The sequence below is a fragment of the Ammospiza caudacuta genome, chromosome 6 (assembly GCF_027887145.1).
Source record: "Ammospiza caudacuta isolate bAmmCau1 chromosome 6, bAmmCau1.pri, whole genome shotgun sequence".
Classification (NCBI taxonomy): domain Eukaryota; kingdom Metazoa; phylum Chordata; class Aves; order Passeriformes; family Passerellidae; genus Ammospiza; species Ammospiza caudacuta.
This window is the reverse complement of record NC_080598.1, coordinates 467,267-492,010: the sequence shown is the minus strand read 5'-3', so window position 1 is coordinate 492,010 and position 24,744 is coordinate 467,267. Positions and strand designations below refer to the sequence as shown.

Here is a 24,744-nt window from a genome sequence, read left to right as displayed (position 1 = left end):
ACCAACATATTAAAGAGCAGCTGGTGATGTGCAGATTTTTGACTTTTTGTTGCCTCCCTGCAGGTAAAAGTGCAAACATCTCTATGCAGATTCCAGTGCAATCTCCTCTGCTCTCAAACACTAATTACAATTTGTAAATGAGGTCTGGGTTTTAGACACAAATATCCATATGTAAAAGCAAGTCTCATGCAGCACTAGCACAGCCTCCAGAGAGGACAAGTAACTTACTGTCTGGCAGTTTGCATCTTCTAAATATCTCCATGAGCTCATCCACTTGAACAAAGGGACCCTGATTTGTTACCAAAGGGGAAAAAAAAGTTTAGAAGGTTATTTTCAATAGAGTGATACACACTGTGGTTCTGTCATGACAGAATGTCTTCCACAGCTTTCTGAAATGTTCAGAGCTCTTTAAAACAAACCTGAAAACAAATAGGAGGTGGCAGGAGCTTCATGAGAACTACAGCTGCTGGTGGAACAGGAAATACCCCGCCTGGGACAGGATGTAAACCTGGAGCTGTGGGGAGAAAAGCTGGGTGAAGCCAGTGCAGGACAGCTGGGCCAGAGCTGCTTTTGCACTGCATTGTTATTTGATACAAATAATTAGTACCTTGTCCCTTTTGCCTCTACTAATTCCACACTGTCCACTCAGCCATCTGCTCTGTGATGTGTGTAACAGCTTATTACCATTTACCAGACCCCAAACTCCTTGTACTTATTTCCATGTGACCTTGGCATTAATTAAAACACATGTGCCTTTAGCAAGCCAGTGAAATGACAGCCTGAGAGTTAAGTACAGGTTTAGATGGCTGAGGAGCAGGAAAGCCTCTGATGAGGCTGAACAGCCAGGTTCCCAACTCACCACAGGTGAAACACAACCACTCCCCAAAGCCTGACTTACGTGCTAAGTGTCTTGGCTGGAATGGAATCATCTGCTGGGTGTCTGGTTTGGGATATTCAGGTTTCCTGTCTACTTCATCCTTGAGAACAGGCACGATGGAAGGTGCAACCACAGGGTCTGGAATTATTGCTGCTAGCTTGGCACGGGAGACATCCTGTGAAAGCCAATTAGAGAGTGTGAACTTGGCAGGATCACACCGCTAGCTTCAATTACAGAACAAAACCTCGCTCTGCACCAGTTGCTTTTTCTCACTTTGTCTTCATTATCATCTCAGATGGCCTCTCACAAGGCCATCTGGGCAAAACTTGCATGGTTTCATTAAAGATTTGAATCCTACAGCGACCCAATGGGATGGAATGGAAACACTTGTTTCTGTTCCTGAACGTGTGTTTGTCATTTTGGAGTGGCTCCTTTTTTAGGTTAACAGGATTTAGGTGAACAGGTGCAGACCACTAGGCCTTCACAACTATCATTTCTCCCTCATTTCATTCCTAGATTGCTTTAGCTAGAAAAGAAGTAAAGCATAAGGCAGTCAGCAGGCATGCAAAAGCATCAGTTCAAACAGGATTATGTTTTGGCATGTTCCAAGCAGCAGGACTGCACCATCTTAGGTACACACTGCCCTGCATGCACTTAGCAAAATGTACTTGTTGGTAAGCTCACATCTAACCTCAAAATAACTTTGCCCCCACTGCATTCAAAGAAAAGTATTCAGTGGCTCAATGTGACTCTGATTTCCACCTATCAGATTATTTTATGCAGCTGCTTTGTTACCTTTGATGGCATCTGTATTTTTCATACATTATTTTTCTGCGTAAGAAGTAAGTGGAAGCTGAGGCACTGCTTTAGAACCATGGATTGAGCGTTTCTTCCTGTCCATGTAAATGGCAATCAGCTGTTTCTGCTTCTCTGGCAGCCTTTAAAAATTGTAAACCAACATCCTGTTCTGTTCTAATGATTCCCCAAAGTGTTAAATGACAGAAACAGTAAAAATACATGTGGTTAGAAACCAAGGAGGAGACCACCAGATACAGGGGTCTGGCCTAGACTTTGAACTCCACATGGCAGCAAAAACTGAAAAAAGAGGCACCAGTGCTCCCTGCCAAGAGCTTTCCTCAGCCATTCCCAACAAACATTGGCACTGCAGCATGTGGGCTTTGAGGCAGTTCCCACTGAAGTCAGGGGAGCTCTGCCACCCCAGAGCAGAACGACAGCCAGCCATATTTCATACAGGTGACCTGATCCTACAAATTTCCCACAGAACTCTGGTTTTTGAAGGAGCCCAGATGTGGAGTGGAGGCCTGTGGCTGCAAGGGGATGGCATTAACACACTGACCTCTCCATGGGAAGATGGGAGGTAACCAGGAACACCCAAAACTGCAGCTGGTACTGATGGTCCCGGCTCCTTTACTGCCCAAGGAGACCAGGAGGAGGAGGAAGAACAGGCCTATTTTACCTGCTTTTCTAGCAAGGGGAAGGACTATAAGGCTAGTCCTAAACAAGGAATTGCCCAAGTTTCCTAGGATTGAGAACACCACCAGTGAACTGAAGTGTTCTTAGCCACTCACCTTATAACCAAGGGCCTTCAGCTCGCTGGCAGAGCAAGGGTACAGATCCATGAACTTGTACCTGTCCACCAGCAGAGCTGTTTCTTTGCCCTCATACTCTTCCTTGAAGGCTGTAAACCTGCGTTTCTCCACCTTCAGGATGCTGGCCAGATCCCCAATGTTACTTTCAAAGGCTAAAAACCGAGCCCAGATCTCCCTGGAACAGAGCAGGACACAGAGTTACTGAAGGAGGAAGGAACACTGAGCACAACCCAGTTACAAACCCACAGGAGGACAGAGCCAGAGGAGCCCATCTAGGAGGGCATGGCCATTTCTGTTTTTTGCTTTAGGTGCATCTAAAATAGGCACTGCCCTCCCAGTGCCTGCTGTATTTCTGTAAGAGCCCTCAGCCTGGTGGACTGCAAAGGAATTTGTTACAGAAGGGAAAGGAATTCTGGTGTCAAGGACTGCAGCATTTGAGGTGATCTTTCATCAGACATTCTGCTCATCCTGTACACACAGCTTCACTCTGATGCTGACATGGGAAGGACTTTTTACCATGCATTGTGATCACAGAGCAGCACATTCTAACTGGCAAGACCACAACAGGCAGCACTTCAGAATTGTATACAGTCCAAAATATATAGAGTTACTGCTGATTTCTCCATGGAAAATCTCATATATAACTTAAGCAACATCTGACCATATTTCTGGACTTGATTCAATTTATATTTTAGCTTTGGAGTTCACCTTTGAAGAAGGTTCAGCTTTTAAGCTCTTGTGTTTTGTCACTTTTAAATTGGGTATAAAAATATTTCTCACGAAAGATCAGAACTGAAGTGCAGAACAAATATGCACAGCAGTGCCATATTTGATTCCTTACTTTTGATGCTTTTGTAATAATGGTGAAGTGAACCCTCAGACTGCAAGGCTTTGATGAGCATTTTTATTGAGAAGGAAACTTAAAAAGTAGTAATGCAAATATGGCAGTGAGTGGTTAATCCAAGTCCTTTCTGGTTCTTTTCCTATTTTATTTTCATGGCTGGGAGATGCTCAGCACCCTCCTCAACAAATTCCTGACTCACCTTCTCAGCTCAGACCACTGGATCCTTACTGTACAGGAGGATTTTGGACTCTATCCTCAACAATCTTGCATCAGTGAGACTTTAATTTATTATTAAAGTCAATAAATTAATGAATTTCACTAGAGGTGGGATAGGGACTTTCCCAGATCTGTCACAGCTGTTGCTATTTTAGACAGCATGAAGAGGGGAAGGAACATCTGTACCTACTTTTGTCCTGCTGTTCATGTTTCTAATTTCTTTGGGATATTTACGGTTGAAAGGGGTTATGTGTCTTTTCCAGAGCAGTGAAACTGCTTTTGCAACATACCCAGATTTCTCAGGTGGAAGGCTCCCTGAAGTCAAAACACGTTCAAACAAAACTCTTGTATTGTTGTCCTCTTTAAAAATAGAAAGAAAAAAAAAAATCACACTGAGTATAACATATTAAAGACAAGTTAAAATATGTCCATTCAAAGAGATGTGTACATTGAATTAAGCATAAGGCTGACTTTCATGGATTTGAATTTCAGTAAGTATAAAGAGATCTGAGTGCCCACATTAAATTTCCCTGATGTTAAATTCCCATGTGAATTTGTTCTTTGGGAGTCTGTTTTATTGATAGTGACAAACTTATCTTACTACAGGTTCTTTTATAAGACCACAGCTATTACTTAGCATCTCTTCAGGATTTCTGGGGGTTTTATCAATTTTCTTGAATTATCTCAGTAGCATATGTTGGCAAATGTAAATTTGGCCTTTCGATTCATTATTTCCCTTTTAAATCAGGGCAATATTAATATGCTTGTATTATCAGAATCCTCCCAAAATTATTAGAGCTGGCTCCCAGCAAGCAGTCAGTCTTTGCACATTGCCAGCTGGGGGGATGGAGAGTTTGTGGGTTTGTTCCTAAAGCTGCCAACTCCTGCCCTGTGCACTGCACCACCTCCTGCACTTACAGCTCAGAGATCAGTTCTCCTGGCTTTCAGGAGTTCTGCTGGGTTATTAAAATAGACCAATAAACTAGGGAGTTCTAGGAGAATTTTTTCTCATGGCATCTTAGAGAAAGGTATTGTCAATATTTATGTAGACCCTCAATAACTTAGACCAAAATTAAATATACTTTATCTTAGATAAAATCTCTCATTTTACAGCTCACAGGAGAAAAAAACCCTCAAAAATCTTTAAACTCCCAGTGCCTGAAAACTCCAGGAACTGCAGCCTGACAGATGAATGAATGGTGCCTGGTGCTGCAGAACCCACACAGCAGCTTGGGTTTCCTTTTTAAGGAGGCCATTCAGCCCCAGGGAATCCCACCCAGAGCCCTTCCACCACCACCTCTACCTCCAGCCCCTGTCCCTGCTCTTTCCATTGCAGCTCCCCAGCGCCTTCCAAGCATGACTGACATGCTCAGTATTGATTTTACATCTTGCTCATCTCATCTGCTCGGGGAGAATGAGTTTATAAATTCATCCTGATCAGGACCAGCTAATCCCTCACTCCTCTCATGCTGACCGTAAACTCCTTTAAATCTTTTTCTTCAGTATTTAAATTCCTCAGTGCACTTCCCACTGTTCACAGCAGATGCTGTAAAACTCCTGCACTGCCAGTGAGTTACAATTTGGAAAGTTCACTCTCTTCAGCAGAATCCAGATTTAATGTCATCAGACTTCCGGAGCTTCGGTTCAGACAAACCAGCAGCAGGTTTTGTGTTCAGATTAACTGCTGAGCTTCATGAAGAATTTAAACACCAAGAACCTGGTCTGAGTAATGCTTCATTAGACCTCTCAAAGCTCAAAGCTTACCATTAAGGTGGGAAAGGTAGTCGATATATGCCAGTACATATTCTGGAATGTCCCCATATTTTTTCAGCCCTAGCTCAAAAATCTTAAAGGCCACAGACTTATCCTGCAAACATTAGGGGGAAAAAAAAAAAGTTATTAGCTTCAGTGAGCTGTGCAGGCTCCTGGCACTCGTTTAGGATCAGGGTGAGCACCTGTGGTTACCTTACTACAATAATACTCCATTAAAGCTGCAGTAACATAGACATGGTGGCGGGTCCGGGCATCCTCTCTCGCTTTCTTAAATATCGTCCTTCCGGATTTAATGCCTTCTGCTCGCCTTGCAAATTTCATGTACTGGATATAAACCTAAGGTGCACATTAATATTTAAATAGCATCAGCGCTAACAAAGAACACCAGGCTATCATTAAGGTTTTTACTATGTCTAAAGTAATCATGACTCACAATATACAGCAGATGAATCCTATTAGAAACAAGGCTGTCTTGTGCCTCTGTGTGGTTTTGCTTTATAATACTGAGGAAAACCTTTTTATAGATTTTTTTAAAAATAAAAAATGGGATACACCTAAGACTGATCTCATGAAAAGACAGTAGTGAACACAGAGATAAGGAGATGAATGTCATTGACATTAGCCGGTGCCTTCAGAGAACTCAAGGCTTGTTGTAAAAATGATAACTTTCCAGTAAAGTTAAAATGTCCATAAAGCCAAGGAACAGCCAAAAGGCCTGATGAAGCATTTTACTGTACATAATACAATCCAAGATACAAATCCTCCTGCCTGCAAGTATTTATACCTGATCAAGGAAATAATGAACGTGCTACTTAATTCAGCAGCCAATTTGTGATTTGCATTTCTTTGGGGTTCAACTCTCCTTCATTCTGAATTAGATCATGAATAGCAGCATTCCTTAGCAGGAGGAACTGGCACATGGTTTCCCATACAATGTGCCTTTGGGAAGCATTAGGATGTGTCTCAAAAGGATGGCAAGTGTCAGTGAATGGATACCTCTCCTCTGACACTGACGTGATGTTTAGTGTTAGGCTTCACACCTTCTTTTGCCCCCTCATGCTTTGTTGTGTCTGTTTATAATAAACTAAACAACTTTTTGAGGTTGTTGTGTTATAATAAACTAAACAACTTTTTGAGGTTGTTGTGTTATAATAAACGAAACAACCATTTCAGGTTGTTGTGTTACAATAAACGAAACAACCTTTTGAGGGCAGGTTCCTGCTGACACCACTTGTTCAGCACCACCACAGCTGGCACACGGACAGTGTTCACTGTGTCACTGCAGCACAGGTACAGCAACACTCTGCTACCTACATGATGCATTGCAGATTTATTTGCAAACTACATGGCCACAGGATGCTTGTGAAATATTTTACATCTTTTTCATTACTTGTTGTAAACGAGACACAGGAGGAAAGTGCACACGTCTTAAGGTATTTCAATGGATTAAAGATTGTAATTCTGCCACCTCAGTACTCCACGCCTGTGACCCAAGGAGTCCTGGAAGAGCTCCCCCACTCTGTGCATGCACTGGGTGCCAATCCATGGGGATGTGGAGGCACTGAGGATGATCTTACCAGTGTGGGGTCGATGTCCTCGATGGCCAGGAGCCGGTTGTAGATGCTGTGCACCTTCTCGTACTTCATCCGGCTCTGGGGGAAGGCAAGCACATACTGCTCATTCACCCCCTTCAGATCACCTCCCAGAAGGCAAAACTCAAGCTGAAGACAAAACTAGAATTCTCCTGGTCCCATTTTTCCCTGGCTGAACACTGTGTATGTCAGCCCCTTTACCCAGATGCATATTCTGTCTTGTGCAGACATTTTTTACTTCCCACACTCATTTCCCACTACATGCTTTTCAGGAGTCCTTGAAGTCTTTTTCTAATGCAGTAATGCTGCAGCAGAACTGCCATTGGAGGTGTTTGGCACACAAAGACTATCCTTTACCTCTGTCTAAAAGCAATGTGCAGATAGGTGGGAGCACCATCTCTTTAACTTTCCAACCTACACATTTCCAATAGCCCATTCTGTTCCCTGCCAGCTGCAGCCCTCCAGGCTGTATTGTGCAGCCTTGAAAAACCAGGACACAGCACTGAAAACCAAGGAAGGATTTTTCTTTTAAAGGCAAAGGCTTTTTTCCCCCCCTCTGTTGTCCTGAAGTTCTCCCTGGAAAGATTCTTTCACAATAAAATAAGTGGGCAAATTATGCCCCACAGAAGACTCCACAGTCCTCATGTGCCCAGTGGGAAACAGCATTTATTCCTGGTGGAATAAACACCACTGGGGCACTGCTCCTTGTGGAGGCTCACTGTGGTCTGGGGAAAGAGATTTCTCCAGAGAGCTGCAGCAAAGGTGGCTCCATCTTCTGTCACAGCTGTGCCAACAAAAACATCACCTTCCCAAGAATCAGACAGGAAAGCTGCCCTTGATGCCCACTTTAAAAGTGAAGAAGCTGATGCTCTGGGAAATGGAAATTTTTAAGCATTTCACCCTTATGATCATTTCAGAAATATAGTCAATATTGGAATGGAAAGAGAGTGGATTTTCATAGCTTTTCCTCTCCATTTTGTCAGCTTCCTCTCAAAAACACTGAACGAGAATAAGGCTAGAAGAATCAGTAAATTAATTCTACAGAATTTTGTGCACTCAGGATGTTTCAAATAAATTACAGTATTAATGGGAGATGTTATTTGTATTTTAATGTCAGTACATCACTACTTTTTGCTCACCTCTTCATAATCTGCATATGCAAAATAAAGAAGCATATTCTTCTTTAATAAAGTGCTGATCGCTCTTTCATAAATATTAGCAGCCTCATCACTGAAAAGTTTAGCATTGTTCATGTCCTGTTATAAAATAAGTATAATAATACAATTGTTCAGCATCTGTGACAATGAAGGCCAATTTATGGAATATCTTCTGTGTGTGACAAGCCCCAGTGAATTTCCATTCAGTGCTCCAACAAAGAGAAAATCATCTCCCCAGTACTTAAGGAATCACAGAATCAGGCACAAAAAATCCCCCACGCCTAAAGCTGGCCAAGATTGAAACAATTTTTCACAATTCTTGTCTAAAATGCAGACATTTTTATTTCTTAAAATTTTTAGTTTCCCCATTTGAAAATTCTGACCATGTCACAACTGTGTTTTCACACCCCCCCTCCCTGATTCTGAGGAAAAAGTGAGAGTACAGCATGTCAGAGCAAGGAAACAGGAGAAAGCCAGTGGCAAGCTGCTTACCCCTTTCTCAGCCAGCAGCTTGCTGGACTGCTCAAGGTACTGAGCTGCTTCATACCAGATGTCTGGGTGATGGCCCAGCACCAGGAGACACTGCTCATAGGCAAACATCACTGTGGGCAAAACACGAGAGGAACACTCCTTGGAAATGGTGCCACCATTGTACAACCCAAGTGTGGAATGCAAAATTCATCAAATAAATCAGACAACATCAATACTAATTGGCTTTGAATACAATGGTCACTGCTGCAGTTCTTTTATACTGCCAGGAACTTCACGAACCACAACCAGCAGCTAAAACCTGCCTTGTCCACAGAGGAACAAGCACAGATCACTCAAAATCAGCCATAAAACCAGGCTGCAATCTACTGTTCCCTGACCTGCACCAGAGGTTCAGTGGCACAAAACTGTCTGCCAAAATGCATTTCTTACTTCCAGCTTGCCTTTAGCAAAATCTAGATTGTATTTTATAAAAAACCACCCACACAATTCAAGAAACTCCACCAACACCTACTACAGCACGATCCCTGAACACCGAATCACATCATGGCTTCTGCTGGAGCTGAGAAAAACAATTCTCCATGCCCTAGAGACATCTCATTACCTCTTTTTGTTATCAGAGTTTGATCTTCTGTTCGTAGAGGGTTGCTCTTTTCCCACTGGATGTACTTCTTCCACATGTCCACCTGCTGAGCCTCCTGGGGGGTGTTTTGTGGGGGCACGGAGGGAGCGTTGCGGTCCAGGCCCTTCATCACCGTCTCATATTCCTGAAACACAAGCAAGGCTTTGAATTCAAACACATTGAACACTTCCTTCAGGTTATGCTTCCTAAAAGAAATGGAAATATTTTAGCATGCCAGCCTTACTAGTCTGTGCACACTTTTATTTGGTGTAAGAACCAAGCTTAATGCTGGCTTGTGGTGTTAAATAGGACAAAGAAAATTCAACAGAAGGTTGTACCTTTGCCACACGTCGTGCATTCATGTAATCTCTACTCCTGTCCTCGATCATCTTCTTGGCTAAGTGAATATTGATGCCCTGGAGAAGGGTGAAAAAAGGCATTGGCAATGTGCAATTTCCCTTTGGACATACTGAATCTTAATTTATGCAGGAAAGAGCTTGAAAGGGGATGCAAAAGTGACCAAAGACAAAGTTATTTAAAGATACCAATCTCAAAATATTTATTTCGCCTAATAAATATATGGGCAAGAACTTATACCAGAGGATGAACTCAGTACTAAAATCCAAGTGCCCTGAAGCACTTCAGCTTATGTTTAATCCCTTTCAAACATAAAATGAGCTCCTCATGAACTGTTGTGGGTGAAAGTGGGAAAATTTGTGATTTACAATTTTGCTCTAAAATGATGGTCAGTGACTGAGAGCACATGAGCAATTTGATTTTCTGGTACAAGGAGTACCAGGGATTGACCTCCAGGCTCAGAGCTCTGCCTTCTCCTCTGTTCCTGAAGGAACTGACAGCTCTTAGAAGAGATTCCATGCAGTACATGGAACGTGGTTCCCTGCAGAGCACCTGCCTTTGTCAGCTGGGGCTGAGATGTGTCAGCACTGCCTGACACCCTCCAGGCCTGCACACACGTCACACCCGTGCAGAGGGCTCTGCTGTGCTGCTCTGCAAGAGCAGCAGGGGCTGGGGGCAGCCAGGCCCTGGGCACAGGGTCCTGGCAAGAACAAAACCTTGGGCAGGAAAAGCAGCCCCCCCTTGGCTATGCCTGTGTCTGGGTGGATTTTGCTGCTGTGTTTGCCAAGACTGTGCAGAAGATGTGCACAGCTTTCAGCCCAAGTGCAAAGAGGCCCCTGAGCTGGGAAGCAAAGGGAGCTTTGCCCTCACTGCAGAAGCCAAGGCACTGTCTGGGATGGCAAACTGGGCCATGTGGCACTCAAACCCACAGGACCAGGCTGAGGGTACAGCAGCACTCTGCCAGGATGCATGCAGGTTTGTGAGCCAGATTGTCACTTTGTCGCTGAGCCACGTCTCCCTAAAAGTTTTACCATTTAGTTAAAGACTGGTGACTGACAGGCTGGTATTGTTACCTGGTGGCTACAGCTGAGCTGAAGGAAAGCTCAGATTACAGCAAATGGCCATCACCTTTCCATGCTGAGACCTGCATGAAGTCTCTGTGCTGTTGGGCAGCTGGGCAATCACCTCCCCCTCAAAGAGCCCTTCTGGTGAGGAGCACTGCTTTCCCTGTGCCAGGACACCAGTGAGCAGCAGCCCTGCCCCTGAGGTCAGAGTAGCCACAACAGGACAGACAGATCCCTGTGGCCCAGCAGAGCTCTGGCCCTCAGCTCCCAGCTGCTCAAACAGTCTGAGGGGCTGCTGGAGCTGCCTCGGGTGGGACAGCTCTGAGCCATGGCTCTGCAGCCTCCCCATGTAGAATGAGAGCAGGAGGAACCAGCAGCGAGAGCCTTTGCTGGCTGTGTGGGAGGGGAAGGGGTGCTTTGTGGGGAAGTTGTGGTGGGGATTTTCCTACACTGGAGAAGGTGTGTCCTGGGCATCCTCTCTGGGGACAGCAGTGGTGTCCCCAAACACCTGTGGGGCAATGAGCTGTCATGGTACACACTCGTGGCTGGGGATGCCTGGAGCTCTCCCACCCAGAGGCTCTCCCAGCAGCTAAGCACCACGGCCTTATTAACATGAGAGGGCACCAAGCTCACAACTGGCCTAATTAGCAACAAGGAAAGAGGAACTGGCCCTTCTCTGCTGCTCAGGGCACAGGGAGCCACAGCAAGCATGCCTGTGCACAGCCAGCAGGAGCTGTATGAGCATCCCTGCAGGGCAGGGCTGAGCTCCAGGGTACCCACATCAGCTCTGCACTCACGCTGCTGCTGGCTGGGGCTGCTTGGCCAGCAGATGTGTCTAAAAACACACTCCGAGGGTGCAGCTCCAAACTGGCCTGAAAGGGCAGAGAGCTGAGCTGGAGGCAGTGTGGGAGCAGACTCACCTGAAGGGGTGCTGGGATGGCTTCAGGTGGAGGATGGTGAGGAGCATTTTTAAGCACTGAGAGCATGTAACTTGATGTTGTGCAGGAAGCCCAAACCATCCCAGCTGAATACCATTTGAGGCTGAGTGGAAGGAGGGGAGTGCCTCCTTAGGGACACAAGTCCTCACTGCCAGCTCAGCTGCTCCACTGATGCCTCACTCACTCACTCACTCACTCACTCACTCACTCACTCACTCACTCACTCACTCACTCACTCACTCACTCACTCACCAGCATTTACCAGCTGAGAAATGGGACAGTCAAATGAATCTCATGGAGGGTCTTTGAAAGAAATTTAAAAATCACTCAGGAGTGATTTTTTGCCACAGGAGTTGGCACATACTGCACACAAAAATGTGTTTATACTGCTGGTCATCTCTTTTATACATATGTGTTTAGAGGATATGGCTTGGGCACCATGTTTGATTACAGGATAATTACTTCTTTCTGAATGTCACAAAGAATCAGTTATTGGTTACCTCTTCATATTTGTTATAATCTCTCCAGAGCTGCTCTATGTTTATCATGGGGTTGACACAACCACGCTGGTAAACCCTACGGACAGCTGTGATCCTCTGGTTTTCTGCATAAGATCCTACTGCTTCTCTAAACAGTGGGGAGAGAGAGCAAGGTCAGCTATGACAGGTCACAACTGGCAGCAACATCAGCATTGCATCAACTGAGCTTAAAAAAGGTGAATTTTCAGGTACTTACACGCCTTTCAAAAAATTGATGTAATCCACCCAGATCTAGGTGAGAAAAAATATTACATATGGTGAAACCAATGGTTAGCTGTAGTTGTCACAAAGTTAGAAATAAAATGGGTTTTGATTAAGAAAACATACCTGGTATGACATGATTTCCATGCCAATCTTATCCAGAGCAAAATCATATGCCTGAGCCATTTTTTCTCTGAGGGAAAGAACCACAAAGACCATAAAGCAAGTGCTTAGTATTTAAAAATTCTTTATTTTTTAGTGTATTCTTTTGTGCAGCAAGTTCTAACCAAACATCAAGGAATCAGAAATATTCAACAGGTGAGAGAAAAAATTGGTATTGAGATAGCTTTAAATTCCTTATTCAGATTCTGTTGGGGCTTTGGTTGTTTGTTTTATTCAAGAATTATAAATTCATTGGTGGCAATCCAGCATTTTAATAGTTCCTGGCCCACCCCAAGTCAGTGGAAATCCACAAATATGCCATGAAGCTGAGAAGAAACCAACTGCTCTCCACATCTTCTCAGCTGACAGAAGCACCCATGGTTTCTTATTTTTTCCCCCTCAGAGCTCCCCAAACCTTTTTGTAATTCTCCAGGAGCCCCAAAAGTCTGGGACAATTAGGAGTAGCTCCCTTGTGTGGAAACTGCCCAGAATACTTCACACTATTTATTTCCCCCAAATTCCAAGTATTTTTCCTCAAATTTAAAATGTTTACAGAATTTCCTTGGTTAAGTTTCAGTGAAAGCTCTTTTTTTTTCTCTCCCTAACTTTTGTCCTAGCTTCCTTTACTCAAACATACTTCAGTACCTGATTGCCTCCTTGATCACTTTTACAGGAGAAACAGAGGACAGGCAAACTGAATCTCCTAAAACTGTTTCAAAACAGTCATGTAAAAATAAATTAAAACCCCTTGCTTATTTTCTTTGTTAATGCATTACTCATTTTGCTAATTATAGAGCAAAGAAATTATGGTGGGCTGGGGAAGAAACAGTTTATAGATGCTGGAAGTCACTGGTAATTTTTGAAACTCAACCCACAGGAATATAAACAAGCAAAATGTAATAACTGAAAAGGGATGAAGATTAACATACCCCAAAATTCTGAATTTTATGACTTTTTTATGCAAAACTTCCTCCAATTCCTGAACTCTTTACTGTGACTGGTCTCAGCTGGAACCAGTGCTAACTTTTGTGGAGACTAAACAGGACATGGAGGGCAAGGACAAAGAAGAAGAAATGTGTTTCAGGAGTTTCAGGTTTTTGGCCTAAGCACCAATCCCATCTGCAGGGAACTGGCATTGATACACCAGCCCCTGCACTGCTCTTACCCCATCCTGTTAGAGGAATCCAGACTCAGGAACCAGTTTTACCCAGCAAGCCCACTTAGAGAGACTTGAATGTTTTCTAAATGCAGATTATATATTAACCCCCCCACCAGAAAATCCCCAGACAGATTTGTCACCCAGGTTCTTCCCCATCCCCTGGTCAAAAAATCAAGAAGAGATCCACCATAAAACTAGAATAATTCAGAGCAACTCTGGGAACTTACTTGTAACTAGGTAGCTTCCCCTTGGTTTCTCGTACATAGGAAAGGTAACATTTCCATAAATCAATGTGTAAAACCTTCATAAGGCAGCGCTGAAATAACTGTGCAATACAGCAAGAAGATTGATCAGGATTCCAGACACAGAAATTAGGTTTCTACTTTTAAAGCTATACAAAATGAATTTAAATAGCCCTTCTAATTATGATTCAGATTTATAAGGAAGAAGAAGTTAAACTACTCATTCTTTTGTTCCTGTGCAAGGGAACTGGAGAGAATTAAGCAGAGAAATCCCCCTGCACATTTCACTGATTAGAGCTTGGCAGCAACATGTCAACTTTAGTGCCACTTTTTATCTGTGTTTCACATTCAATGACAGCTACAGAGTTTTTTCAATCTGATTTAGCCCAATCACAAGGTACTTGCTCTTGCTATAGAGATATATTACATATATTAATATGACTCACCTTTTCCACCTTGTCATAATTTTTTGCTTTAATCTACAGGGAAGCAGAAAAAAAACAAATCACTTAAGAAACTATTTTAGAATAGTAGGAATATATTCTTCATACAATACTATAGCATTCCAATTTGTACTTTGTCTGCCTAAACCAATTACACCAAAACACCCCATAACGTTGCAAAAATATAATTAAACATACAGAAGCCATGTAAAATTAGCAGATTTTTTATTTTTATTTTTAATTCTTCAATTCCAAAATGTAGGTACCAGTAGGCAAATTTGCTTTCTGGTTTGAACCCCCAGACTTAGCCTTTTATTTCAAGGAACCTGATGCATTCAGAGCAGATATAGATGTAGAGCTTCTAGACCAAGATTTAGTAAAGGGTAAAACACTTATTTACAAAACTACTAGGCTAATAAATGTATTCTCCTTGAATATTCATGTCTCAAAGTGCACTTTGCTCCAATCTGCTGATGCTGAATAAGGGAATAACACCCATGGAGAACCTGTTTGTCCCAGCCCCGGTGCTCCCTGGGAGGAGGGAGCAAACACTCTCACATGGCAGCAGCACTTTCATTCATCCACACACACACACGCCACAAGGGCAGGGGTGAAGTTCAGACCCCAGCTCACAGTTTGCCTTTCAGACAGGACAAAGGAAAGCACGAGATTTTCTGGCATCCTGCATGGATTTGTTAGCTCCAGCCATGGTAGCAGGCTAGGCAACCTCTACAGACACACACCCTGGTGACACAAGGAAAATCAACAACACCCTTAAAAGAGGCCTTGAAATTAAAAAAAAAAAAAAAAAAAAAAAAAAAAAGATTTTTTATGCTGTGTTGCGTTTTTGTAAAGCATCAAACTCCCCTTTAAGATCTCACTGCTCTTTGTTCACTTGGAGGATTCCCAGCTTTATTGTGGTGTGAAGCACAAGCACCTCTCCATCTCCCTGAGGAGCACAGTGTAGCAAACAGCAGCACCCTCTGCACCAGGGATTATTCAGGATTTCAGTTTAGAGCATTCCCACTCCAGAGCACAGCAGCATTTCTAATGGATGCACCTAAAATAAGAACACCACGCCTCCTCTCCCCTGGGTGTCTCTGCTGCTGCAACACCCCAGCACTGAGAGGCTTCAAAGAGCCATCCCCATCTCTCTCACTCTCAAAAAAAGATCAATGAAAAATGAGAGAACGGAAAAAATATTGAAAAAAAACTTTATTGGCACACACAAGGCAGACTGGACCCTTGTGTGTGTACCATACTTGAACTGGAGCAGCATCCCACCCAGGCTGAAAGAATTCCACACAATCCAGGATGGCAGGAAGGTAAACCTCATTGTGTATTACAAAAAGTCCCAAAAAATTTTTTAAAAAAGACATTTTTACTTCATCCTTCTTCTCCCACTCCCTAAAATCTCCTGAGTGAAAAAGAACAAATGAATCTTGGGTTCTATGCCTTAGCACACAGGACAGCTGCCTGCACCTTCTTTCCCTTGTATTAAGTTAAACATTCAACAAGATATGCAGGATAAATTATCTTTTTTTAAAGAGAGTGAGATAGGAGATAGTATGAATTCTTTTGTGAAAATCAAATAATTAATTCATGGCTCTGCCACTGACAAATGCCATCACCCTCTGATTATTCAGTAACAAGATGAAAAATAATTTTTAAGAGCTCAGAAGGAAAAGCTGTAAGCAGGCAGGGCAAAAAAATGAGTTTGCCTGCCAGGTGCAGCCAGGAAAACAGTGTCAGCAAGTTTAGTAGCTCCTGGCAGCACTGTCACCAGGCAGCATCAAAGGATGGAGCACAAGGAATACACATCAATTAGACTGCTTGCACTTCCCAGGACCAAAGACCTTGAAAAGAAAACTACTTTGCTAAGAAAAGGAGGTATATTCTTCATTTGCATGGGTTATGACTCAAAGCAAAATATTTGCTATGTGATTATCATATATATGAAAAGCTGCTGACCACATCTGGACTTCAAGTCAACATTCTATATTTGTTAAATGCACACAAGTGGTTTGGTATCTAAAAATTCAGAAACCATGGTACCAGTGAAGTTAGGAGGCTGGCGAGCAGGATTTAAGAAGAAAAGCAAAGCAATATTGGCCAAAGCTTACTGGATTTCTCAATGGAAAAGTGTGGAGGAGGTTTTACAGTGACTGCTGTGAGCCAGAGAGAAGCTTGACAAGAGGATCCATGTTTACCCCTGAAAGAACTTCCTACATGGTCATTGACATAAAGACCAAGAAAGAAAGAAGGATAAAGAAGAGAAATCTACAACTGCCTATTCCAATGAGCACTTTGTTTGTCTTTCCTGACCTATGAGTGAAGTGTAAACTCAGGGGTTCTGTAAGAACGTGTAGAAAGCATTCATGCTACAATAAAACCAGGTTTGAAGCCTTCTGAAAATGGAGTGAGTTGCTTTGTACTATGACTGTCTCAACTATGAGAGAAAAGCATCTCTCCTGCAGGAATCTGCATTTCTTGGCTCACCACTCCCATGCCAACAGCCCTGCAGCCCTGGCTCAGGGAAAGCCCAGCACCACCCCCAGCAGGGACCCAGCACACATTTCTTGGTTTTCCTACGACAGACACTGCAACAGGCACTGATGAGATGTGGGAAAGCATTAAAGAACTGACATTAATACTGTAATTTTGTCCTTAAAAGACAAACATAAAGTCAACTGCAAAGATACTTACAGCAGCTTATCCTCCAGTTTCTAAGGCTGCCAGGAGTCCTATTCTGACTGCTTTAACTCAAGGGGCAGGCCTAACCCTCACAAGCTGACACCAAGGAGTGGCTCCACCACAAATCCATCTCCTATCTCAATGAGATGAGGGATATCCTCATTCCAAGGTAAAATCCATGTAATGAATGTCTCCCCTTCATCCTTGAGGACTACACAACACCACCCAGCCTGACTAGCTCTGCTTGGACATTCCTGTAGCAAAACACACCTGAACCTGCCCTCCTGTGCCCATGACAAGGAGAAATTCCACCTGCTTTGCTAGAAGAGTAACTTTAGATTTGATGCTCCAGTAAGAAATTTAAGTCACTACTGTATCACGTTTGTACAAGATTAATTTGTAAAATAAGTCAAATTTCTTCCCAGAATACACAATGTAATTCCCTATAATGAGCTTCACAAGCATTGAAGGGCAAATCTTAATCCATAAATTACACAGCACTTCATCCTTTTAAACAGACTTTTACAAGCCACATGAATCATTTCTGATTATGCAAGGCAAGTGATTTTACTAATCTAGAGACTTAATACTAGTTCTAGTTGTCTGGCAACATGCATCACCAGCCTAAAAAGCATCCCTGTTTTATTTTAACCTCTTCAGCTTTCCATCAAGCTCCCAAGGAAGCACAGTTAGTATATGATAATTAAGGACCAGCATGGTTTCATTTATTTCTATATCCCAACTCCATTTTCTTTCTAGCAATTGTTACTTTCCAGGGGAAAAAATATTTTCTCCAGCAGAAAATTTGATGCTCCCTTATTCACTCCCTGCAGTTCTTCCTTGGTCAGGCAGATCCTCTTGCTTTCTTTACTGCTCCCACTGCCCCTGCACTACTCTCCAAGGTTTTTTAGAGTTTTTTTTGGACTCTGCACCCCTGAGACTGCAGCAGCTGATGAGAGACAAATTGGGAGAGAAGAAACACCACAGCTACACAGGTGTTACCTTTTTGAGGATTTTCCTAAAATCTGGTTTTGTTACGAACACTAAAAGGCGCACACCATCCTTATTGTTTGGGGTTTTTATAAAAAAAAGGACACAAAATCTGTTTCATAATATGCAAAATTACAACCAGAGTCTAAATATAAGTATAAATATTGCTTTTGTTTGTTAACTGAAGGGAACTCATTGTGAAAGACCTATATTCACTGACTGAATTCATTCAGTTACACGACTGGGTGTTAAATAAATAAATAATATTAACATTTAAAAAATAATATCAGACTACACAAAATTTATCACCACTGAATCCATTTGTGTTGACCATTTGCTTTTTTTTTTTTTTTTTTAACATCTTGATTGTTAGGGTGGAATAATCAACTCCCCACTGTCAAGCACAGTGCAGTTTGGGTCTCCAGAACTGTGGGTAACAAAATCCATTCACATTTCTCTGTTTCCAAAGTACAGGCTAGGGACCACAGCAGCTCAGAGCACCTCAAAGGAGTGGCATTGGAAAGGATGGAGATGCCAATTCTCTGTTCCATCTTCAGCACATTCAGCCTTTTGCTGCTTGCTGAGGCTCCCAGACAATGAAATGTGGCAAACTCCTTTGGCTCCAGCTCAGGGAGCAGCAATGGCCTTTGCAAACAGCAGCCCAAGCTCTGCCCAGACACATGAAATGCAGCAAAAAGGCAGGGCTAGCACTGCACTTCCCTGTGCTCATTAACCCACGGAGGCTGGACTATCACTGTCTAAAGAACTGGATGCAAAACTTCTTTTATGTATGCTGAACAAAGCATATATTTCATTTGTGCCAGATATTCCGAATCCTTTCTTCAAAAGCATTAGTATGTGATTGCAGATACAATTTCTGTAATGTATTGTTTTGCTAAAATTTGTACCAGATAAGGCTTGAATTATCAGGTATTTCTGCTGTCTTCATTCAGAGTTTTAATATTCCCTGTGAAAATACAGCTTTTATCTTGCTATTAGTAAAGCCTGCAAGGAAGAGATAGAGCACACTGACCATGGGAAAACTCATTTTCTCAAAAGACAGCAAGATGAGATTCTACATATTTTCATTCAGAACTGTAATTTTTCACATTCACCTGGTTATATGTTTCAATTTCAAAGACTGCCATAAAAGTTCCTTAAAATTATTCTAAATTAAATGCCTCCAATTACTATTTAGAAGGACTATTTCTAGAGCTTCCAGAACCATGGCATCAAAATTTAAAAGTCATGTTGTTTCCACTAGATATATCACATGAAAAAAAGGATTCACACACAGCTGCCAAAAAACCCCATCTGTAATGCAGAGGGGAAAATCCCCACTATTTTGCAATCTGCTTCTGAGAAAACCCAAGAACAGAATATTTCAGTGGGAAGGAACCTAGGCTGGTCACCCAGCCCAGCTTCAGGGCTGACAAGAGGCTCAAGGATGTTCTTAAGGGCTAAATGACACTTAAATGTAATTCACATGTCCAAATGACACTTAAAGCCCAGTAGGCTCGGGGCCACCTCTCTGGGAAGCCTGTTCCACCCGCTTCCTGATCCCCATCATCCTTGAGGTGTCACATACACTGTATTTATAGCTAGGTACACTTTCTATTTGCTCACAGTATTTAAGAATAAAAAGCTTTACACTAACTGAGAATATTGGCTCTGTTAATGAAGCAAAGCTGCAGTTCTGTAAATCCAATTACCAGTTCATATCCTGCACCCAAAAATAGTTGAACAGGCACTTACTGAACAGATAGTGAGAAAGCTGACTTTTAATAGCAAAATTCTGAGCCACATTACCATTTTCAACAGAAAAAAAGTGGTCATGTCTACAGGAAAAATGATAATTAGGAAATGAAGGGCAGTAATTTTCATGGGGAGCTAAGTGGCAGCCGGAAATGGGGACAAGGCAGTGGCAAAGACAGAGCCACTGCACGAATGGGCAGCAATATGCAAAACTGCTCCTCGTTCTCTTAACTTCTTGAAATTCTCATTACAGCTTCATCACCCCAAGCCTTTAATAAAACCTGCAACAGCCTTGAGAAACAATTAACCACAGCATATCAAGGTAACACACTCTACCAACATCTCTCCTCTGAGGGGCAGCAGCCTGGAGAATCTCTGCCTGAGCATCTCCCTCACTGACTGCAGAAGTTACACTGAGGACTTGAAAAGGCTATTTCTGAAACTGCAAACATAAAACTAGATTTATCTGGAAGTCTGGGAAAGAAAGGAACCCAGGGGGCCTGAGGATGAGGAGGGAGCAGCTCAGAGCAGAAGGCTTTGGAAAAGGGTGCAAAAGAAGAACTTGTGAAATGCCCCTCTGCAGACAGAGTAACATTCCCCAGTTAAAGTGTTAAGAGTCATTCTTAATTAGAAAACCTATGTAAGCAAATAATTACCAATTGAAAAAACTGCAAGTGGAAGATGTCTTCTAGTTTAATCTATTAGACTGAAAGACCCAGTACCTTTCATTTTCAGAGGTATCAGGAAAGGAATCAATCCATACAAATACTTGAATAGAAAGTGCTGAGGTATGAGCAAACTGCATTGCAGAAGTGCAGGAATACATGGCCTGAGGATGTTGACAGCCTATTTGTTACTTACAGCAAACATTGATCTAGAAGTGATGAAGGATTAATGCACCACAGTAAATAAACTTTGCTACTAATCATATAGTTTGGAATATAAAAGAACTACCTATCTATCTAATTCCTAAATACCTACTCTAGTGTCAAGGGCAAATGCTTTGCTAACAAGTAAGAGCTCAGAGACAGAGCTACTAAAACTAGCAATTGTGCTTTGGTTTACACCTTAGTGCAATTTGATTAATTTCCTATTAAATAGAACATTAGAAATAGAAATTTGTCTACTTCTATGAAATAGAGAAATCTGCAGGAGCAGCATCTGCCCCTACCCCCTTACAAAAACTGCTGGCTCTTGGTCCTGCAGGGAAGGCCTTCCTTCATGTTAGTATTTTGAAAAGAATGCACAATTTTCAGGCACCACTCTCAAGAGACTAGATAAAAGGTGTACAGAGAAATATTTATTTCCAGGCTGCCTTAAAAAAACCAAACCCGCAGTGACAAAACTCTTCAGTGATTTTTTCTGGTTGGAGAATGATTCTGAATTGCAATCACTGATTCACTCCCTACTTCATTTATTTCAGACATCAAATACATCTATTTTGTTTTTCATCTGATTATAAAAAATAACCAATTTCTCATGTGTCATTTCTCTTTCTTCCTATCTACAGCATCCTACTGTTCTCTCTTCTCATTCTGGAGTTTTACTTTGTTTCCAGAACACACTTTCATTTAAAAAAACCCAACACACCCCCCACCCCAATTGGGAGTTATGTTAAACACCAAACCCATCTGTTATTACTTGCATTGATGTTCTTCCTGACTGATTGGGCCCCAGTACTGCAAACATGTCTCACACATTAGGAGTGAAGTGAAGCTGCAAAACCAGCCCTGTTAAATCATGATGAAAAGCACACTCTATGTTCTTCAAAACAAACACAGTGTCACTTCTCTTTTACTTTAGCACCCGACAGCTCGGGCATTTCTGCCCAGAAATTGGGGGTGAAGAAGAGAACTGCTCCATGTCTAAGTTTTCTTTTCCTGCGAGTCTACTGCACTGGCTGTTCTTTGATGAAGCTCCCAGATACACAGATCACATCAGCACTGCCAGCTTTTTTCCCTTGCTCTGTTTTTACCCACTCTTTAATATATTCTCCAACTTAGGAAAACCATTATCTTTTTTTATTTGGGCAATCTGCCCATTATGAAATGGAATGTAATATTAGCTGTATGAAGTAATTCACAAATGCTAAGCACCCACTACGTTCTAGCCAGATTCTACTTCATACCCAGATTCTCAATCTCATTTTAATGAAAAGTCAATTTTCGACATGCCCCCTGGCTTGTAATTTCCTCTTCAATTTCACACTCCCTTTAAGGCACAGCAGAAAACACCTTCCCACATTCACAGCCCTGCAAACTTGCTTCCTTCCCAACTTAGGCATTTCGGTTTTTCCTGCGTGCTTTAGTTCACTTCTGCTGCTCATCCCTTTCTCAATGTCCCTTGTACCTTACAGAAGCAGTGGGATGTTCTAGGATGTGTTTTTGGATAGCTAATACCCCCAGATCTACTGGGATCCTTTGCAGTTCTTAGGAAGTATGCAAAGCAGCAGTGATTTTCCTCCTAGAATTTACTTTTTATCATTTAACTCTCAAATTATAGGATCAAAAGCACATCTAGCACCCATGGATTGCATGATAATCTCTATCTAACATGACAAAATGCAATGAGATAAATTAAAGATTTGCAGTCTTAGCTGTTGGCCAGATCACTGAAGTTTTAAAGTTCCATTAAGAGGGAAGACTAAAGCCAAGGTATTTGGCCCATCTCATTGGGCTAGAGATCCCTAATTTATAAAATCAGAAAATTACACCATTTGTCTACTTCAATTGCTTCTCAAAAGAGAACAGTCCCTCAGCAGGGCCCATTGCAATTGAACACAGGCACTCCTCTAATGCTTTTTCCAGCTGATTTAATAAGATTATAGGCACCAGTGCCTATTATCTGAGGAGCACAGACCCACTGAGTCTGCCAGTGCCACCACAGGCCCTACCCCAATAGAGATAGAATAACAGTAATGATAAGCACCCACTACATTCTAGTCAGATTCTACCTCATACCCAGATCCTCAATCTCATTTTAACAAAAAGTCAATTTTCATAATAATATACTCCAAGCTGGATAATAATCCAAGCTGGAAATTCCTTGCTACACTCAGACCTAAAATCAAGGCAGGGATCAGAGCACTGCAACAGATTATATGGAATAAAGGGTATGTGAGGCATCACTACCTAGGGGAAAAAGGCCGATTGTTCCTCTCACACCTTACAAGGCTGTGACCTAAAATGTAATTTATTAAGACTCTTAATTTGAAATAATTGTGTTTTCTCATGTCTATCAGAAATCAGTGTCCATTACAGTAATGTACAGCTATTTTAAAAAATCATTCCTGCTTTCATTTTGCTATCCTCAAATTCTTTAAGAAAGTGGCAGTTTACTATGTCATTTGAGGTTATAGCTGGGGAAAATGAGGTGTTTTAGGGGGCACAGAGTTCCCCATTAGGTTTATAGTTTTATAATTTCTCCCTATACTCATCACGTGCCTACAGTTTTGACACATTCTTTTCAGATGAAAAGGGTTTGCATAAAAGGGCAGAAAAGAGTAAGTTTGATAAGCAAACTGTCAATTATAGTATTTCAGACAATTTTTTTAGTAAAATATGGCTATCAAATAATAATTTTAATGGAAGAAATCTCTGTTCATTCACCAATCATATGTTAAAAGTACACCTGAGCAATTTACAATTTCAAAGAGATCTTACTTCTTTAAGAGATCCTAGAATATAAAATTTTATAACAGCTACTCATCTGTAAGGCAGCCTCCACAGGGACTTAGCAAAAAGGGCTGCTAACCCAAATGAAGATATCTTAAGACCAGAAAGAACTGCTGCTCTTTGGAGTGGTCAGATTCATTCAGTGGCCATGCATTCATGGCTCACATTTTCTAGCATGGAACTGGTCTCAGAAAGGCTCTCCCCAGTAAATCCAGCCAAACAAGCAATTCTCCTGAGGAAAAGGAATACAGGTTATTCAAGGAGTTAAAAATAGGTTAAAAAATAGATGATGTAATTATGTCATGCAGCATAATCTTACTCTTATAATATTAGCACAAGACCAGCTTGGCCTGTTAGCGGAGAACAAATTGTTCTTAATGTTTTGCCTCTGTTCTTAGAACATAAAGAGCAATTTTCCAATAATTTGTAGCAGAAATGGCCCAGAGAATGGTTCTCAAAACCATTAGACTGACCCTCAGCCTCCAAAAGTGCCTAAGGGCTCTCATGTCTGACCACAGGAGCCACTGTCTCATCACAGGAAACCATCAATCAGAAATGTTAAAGTTAATAGTGCAGAATAATGCTCAGGCACAAGCAATTCTCTGCAACTGCATCCCAGCATCCATTTGCAGCTGACAAGATGTTGTATGTTGTACATTGCATTACAAAATAAACCCCAGCAAAGGTAACCCACCAATCCCAAAGCAAGCACACTCAACTGCAGTGCCATGAAATGAATCTCTAAAGGAAGGGATGTGGTTCTGGCTTTGCCATGGATTTCCTATGAAATCATTAACAGGATTAGGTCAATCGTTTACTAAAGCAGGATAATAACCTGCCTCAGATGATGACTGAGCTGCTTTGGTTTACATGAATGAAGTATTCCATTAATGAATTTCTTCCTGCTGAAGTTCAGGGAAGTTATTTTTCTAATATAGGCAGCTGCCCTCATCAAAAATCTTTCACATATCTGTCAGAAATCAAGGAAATTCCCCCATGCCTTTTTTGAAAATGCATATTCCTAATCATAATTACTGAGAAATCTCATCTACAATTTATACTGGAAAAGGAAAGACTCTATCTGAAGAGTCAATCACAGAATAAACATCCAGCTTTCTGTCTTTTGGCCATGAAGAGAAAACAGACTTCACTATAAAACCAGCATTCAGTGGTAAAACAGTTTCCTTCAAGACAGGAGTTTTACTGCAGGGTCTCAATATCTAGCAACCATATCTGGACTGATCACCAACAACCTCATCCATAATCACATGAACAATGCAAATCTTTTTGGTAAAAACTTGATCCAAAACTTTCCATGGATAGGCTCTGCACAACTATTCTGGATC

General features: G+C 41.9%; 1 protein-coding gene across 2 annotated transcripts in view; it reads right to left on the bottom strand.

Moving 5' to 3' along the window:
- CSTF3 (cleavage stimulation factor subunit 3) overlaps positions 1-24,744 on the bottom strand; it is a 46,569-nt gene that overhangs the window by 1,362 nt on the left and 20,463 nt on the right. Inside the window, exons 4-20 of one of the 2 annotated variants that reach the window (XM_058807982.1) lie at positions 14,289-14,321; positions 13,828-13,925; positions 12,406-12,472; positions 12,275-12,309; positions 12,040-12,166; positions 9,519-9,596; positions 9,163-9,325; positions 8,562-8,671; positions 8,052-8,168; positions 6,898-6,972; positions 5,513-5,656; positions 5,312-5,414; positions 3,838-3,907; positions 2,467-2,662; positions 899-1,052; positions 420-514; positions 229-289 (exon numbers count right to left, since the gene is read on the bottom strand). In XM_058807982.1, coding sequence (XP_058663965.1) covers positions 229-289; positions 420-514; positions 899-1,052; positions 2,467-2,662; positions 3,838-3,907; positions 5,312-5,414; positions 5,513-5,656; positions 6,898-6,972; positions 8,052-8,168; positions 8,562-8,671; positions 9,163-9,325; positions 9,519-9,596; positions 12,040-12,166; positions 12,275-12,309; positions 12,406-12,472; positions 13,828-13,925; positions 14,289-14,321 — 1,726 coding nt within the window. The remainder of the gene's footprint in view (positions 1-228; positions 290-419; positions 515-898; positions 1,053-2,466; positions 2,663-3,837; positions 3,908-5,311; positions 5,415-5,512; positions 5,657-6,897; positions 6,973-8,051; positions 8,169-8,561; positions 8,672-9,162; positions 9,326-9,518; positions 9,597-12,039; positions 12,167-12,274; positions 12,310-12,405; positions 12,473-13,827; positions 13,926-14,288; positions 14,322-24,744) is intronic. The other variant, XM_058807983.1, reaches the window with a different exon arrangement.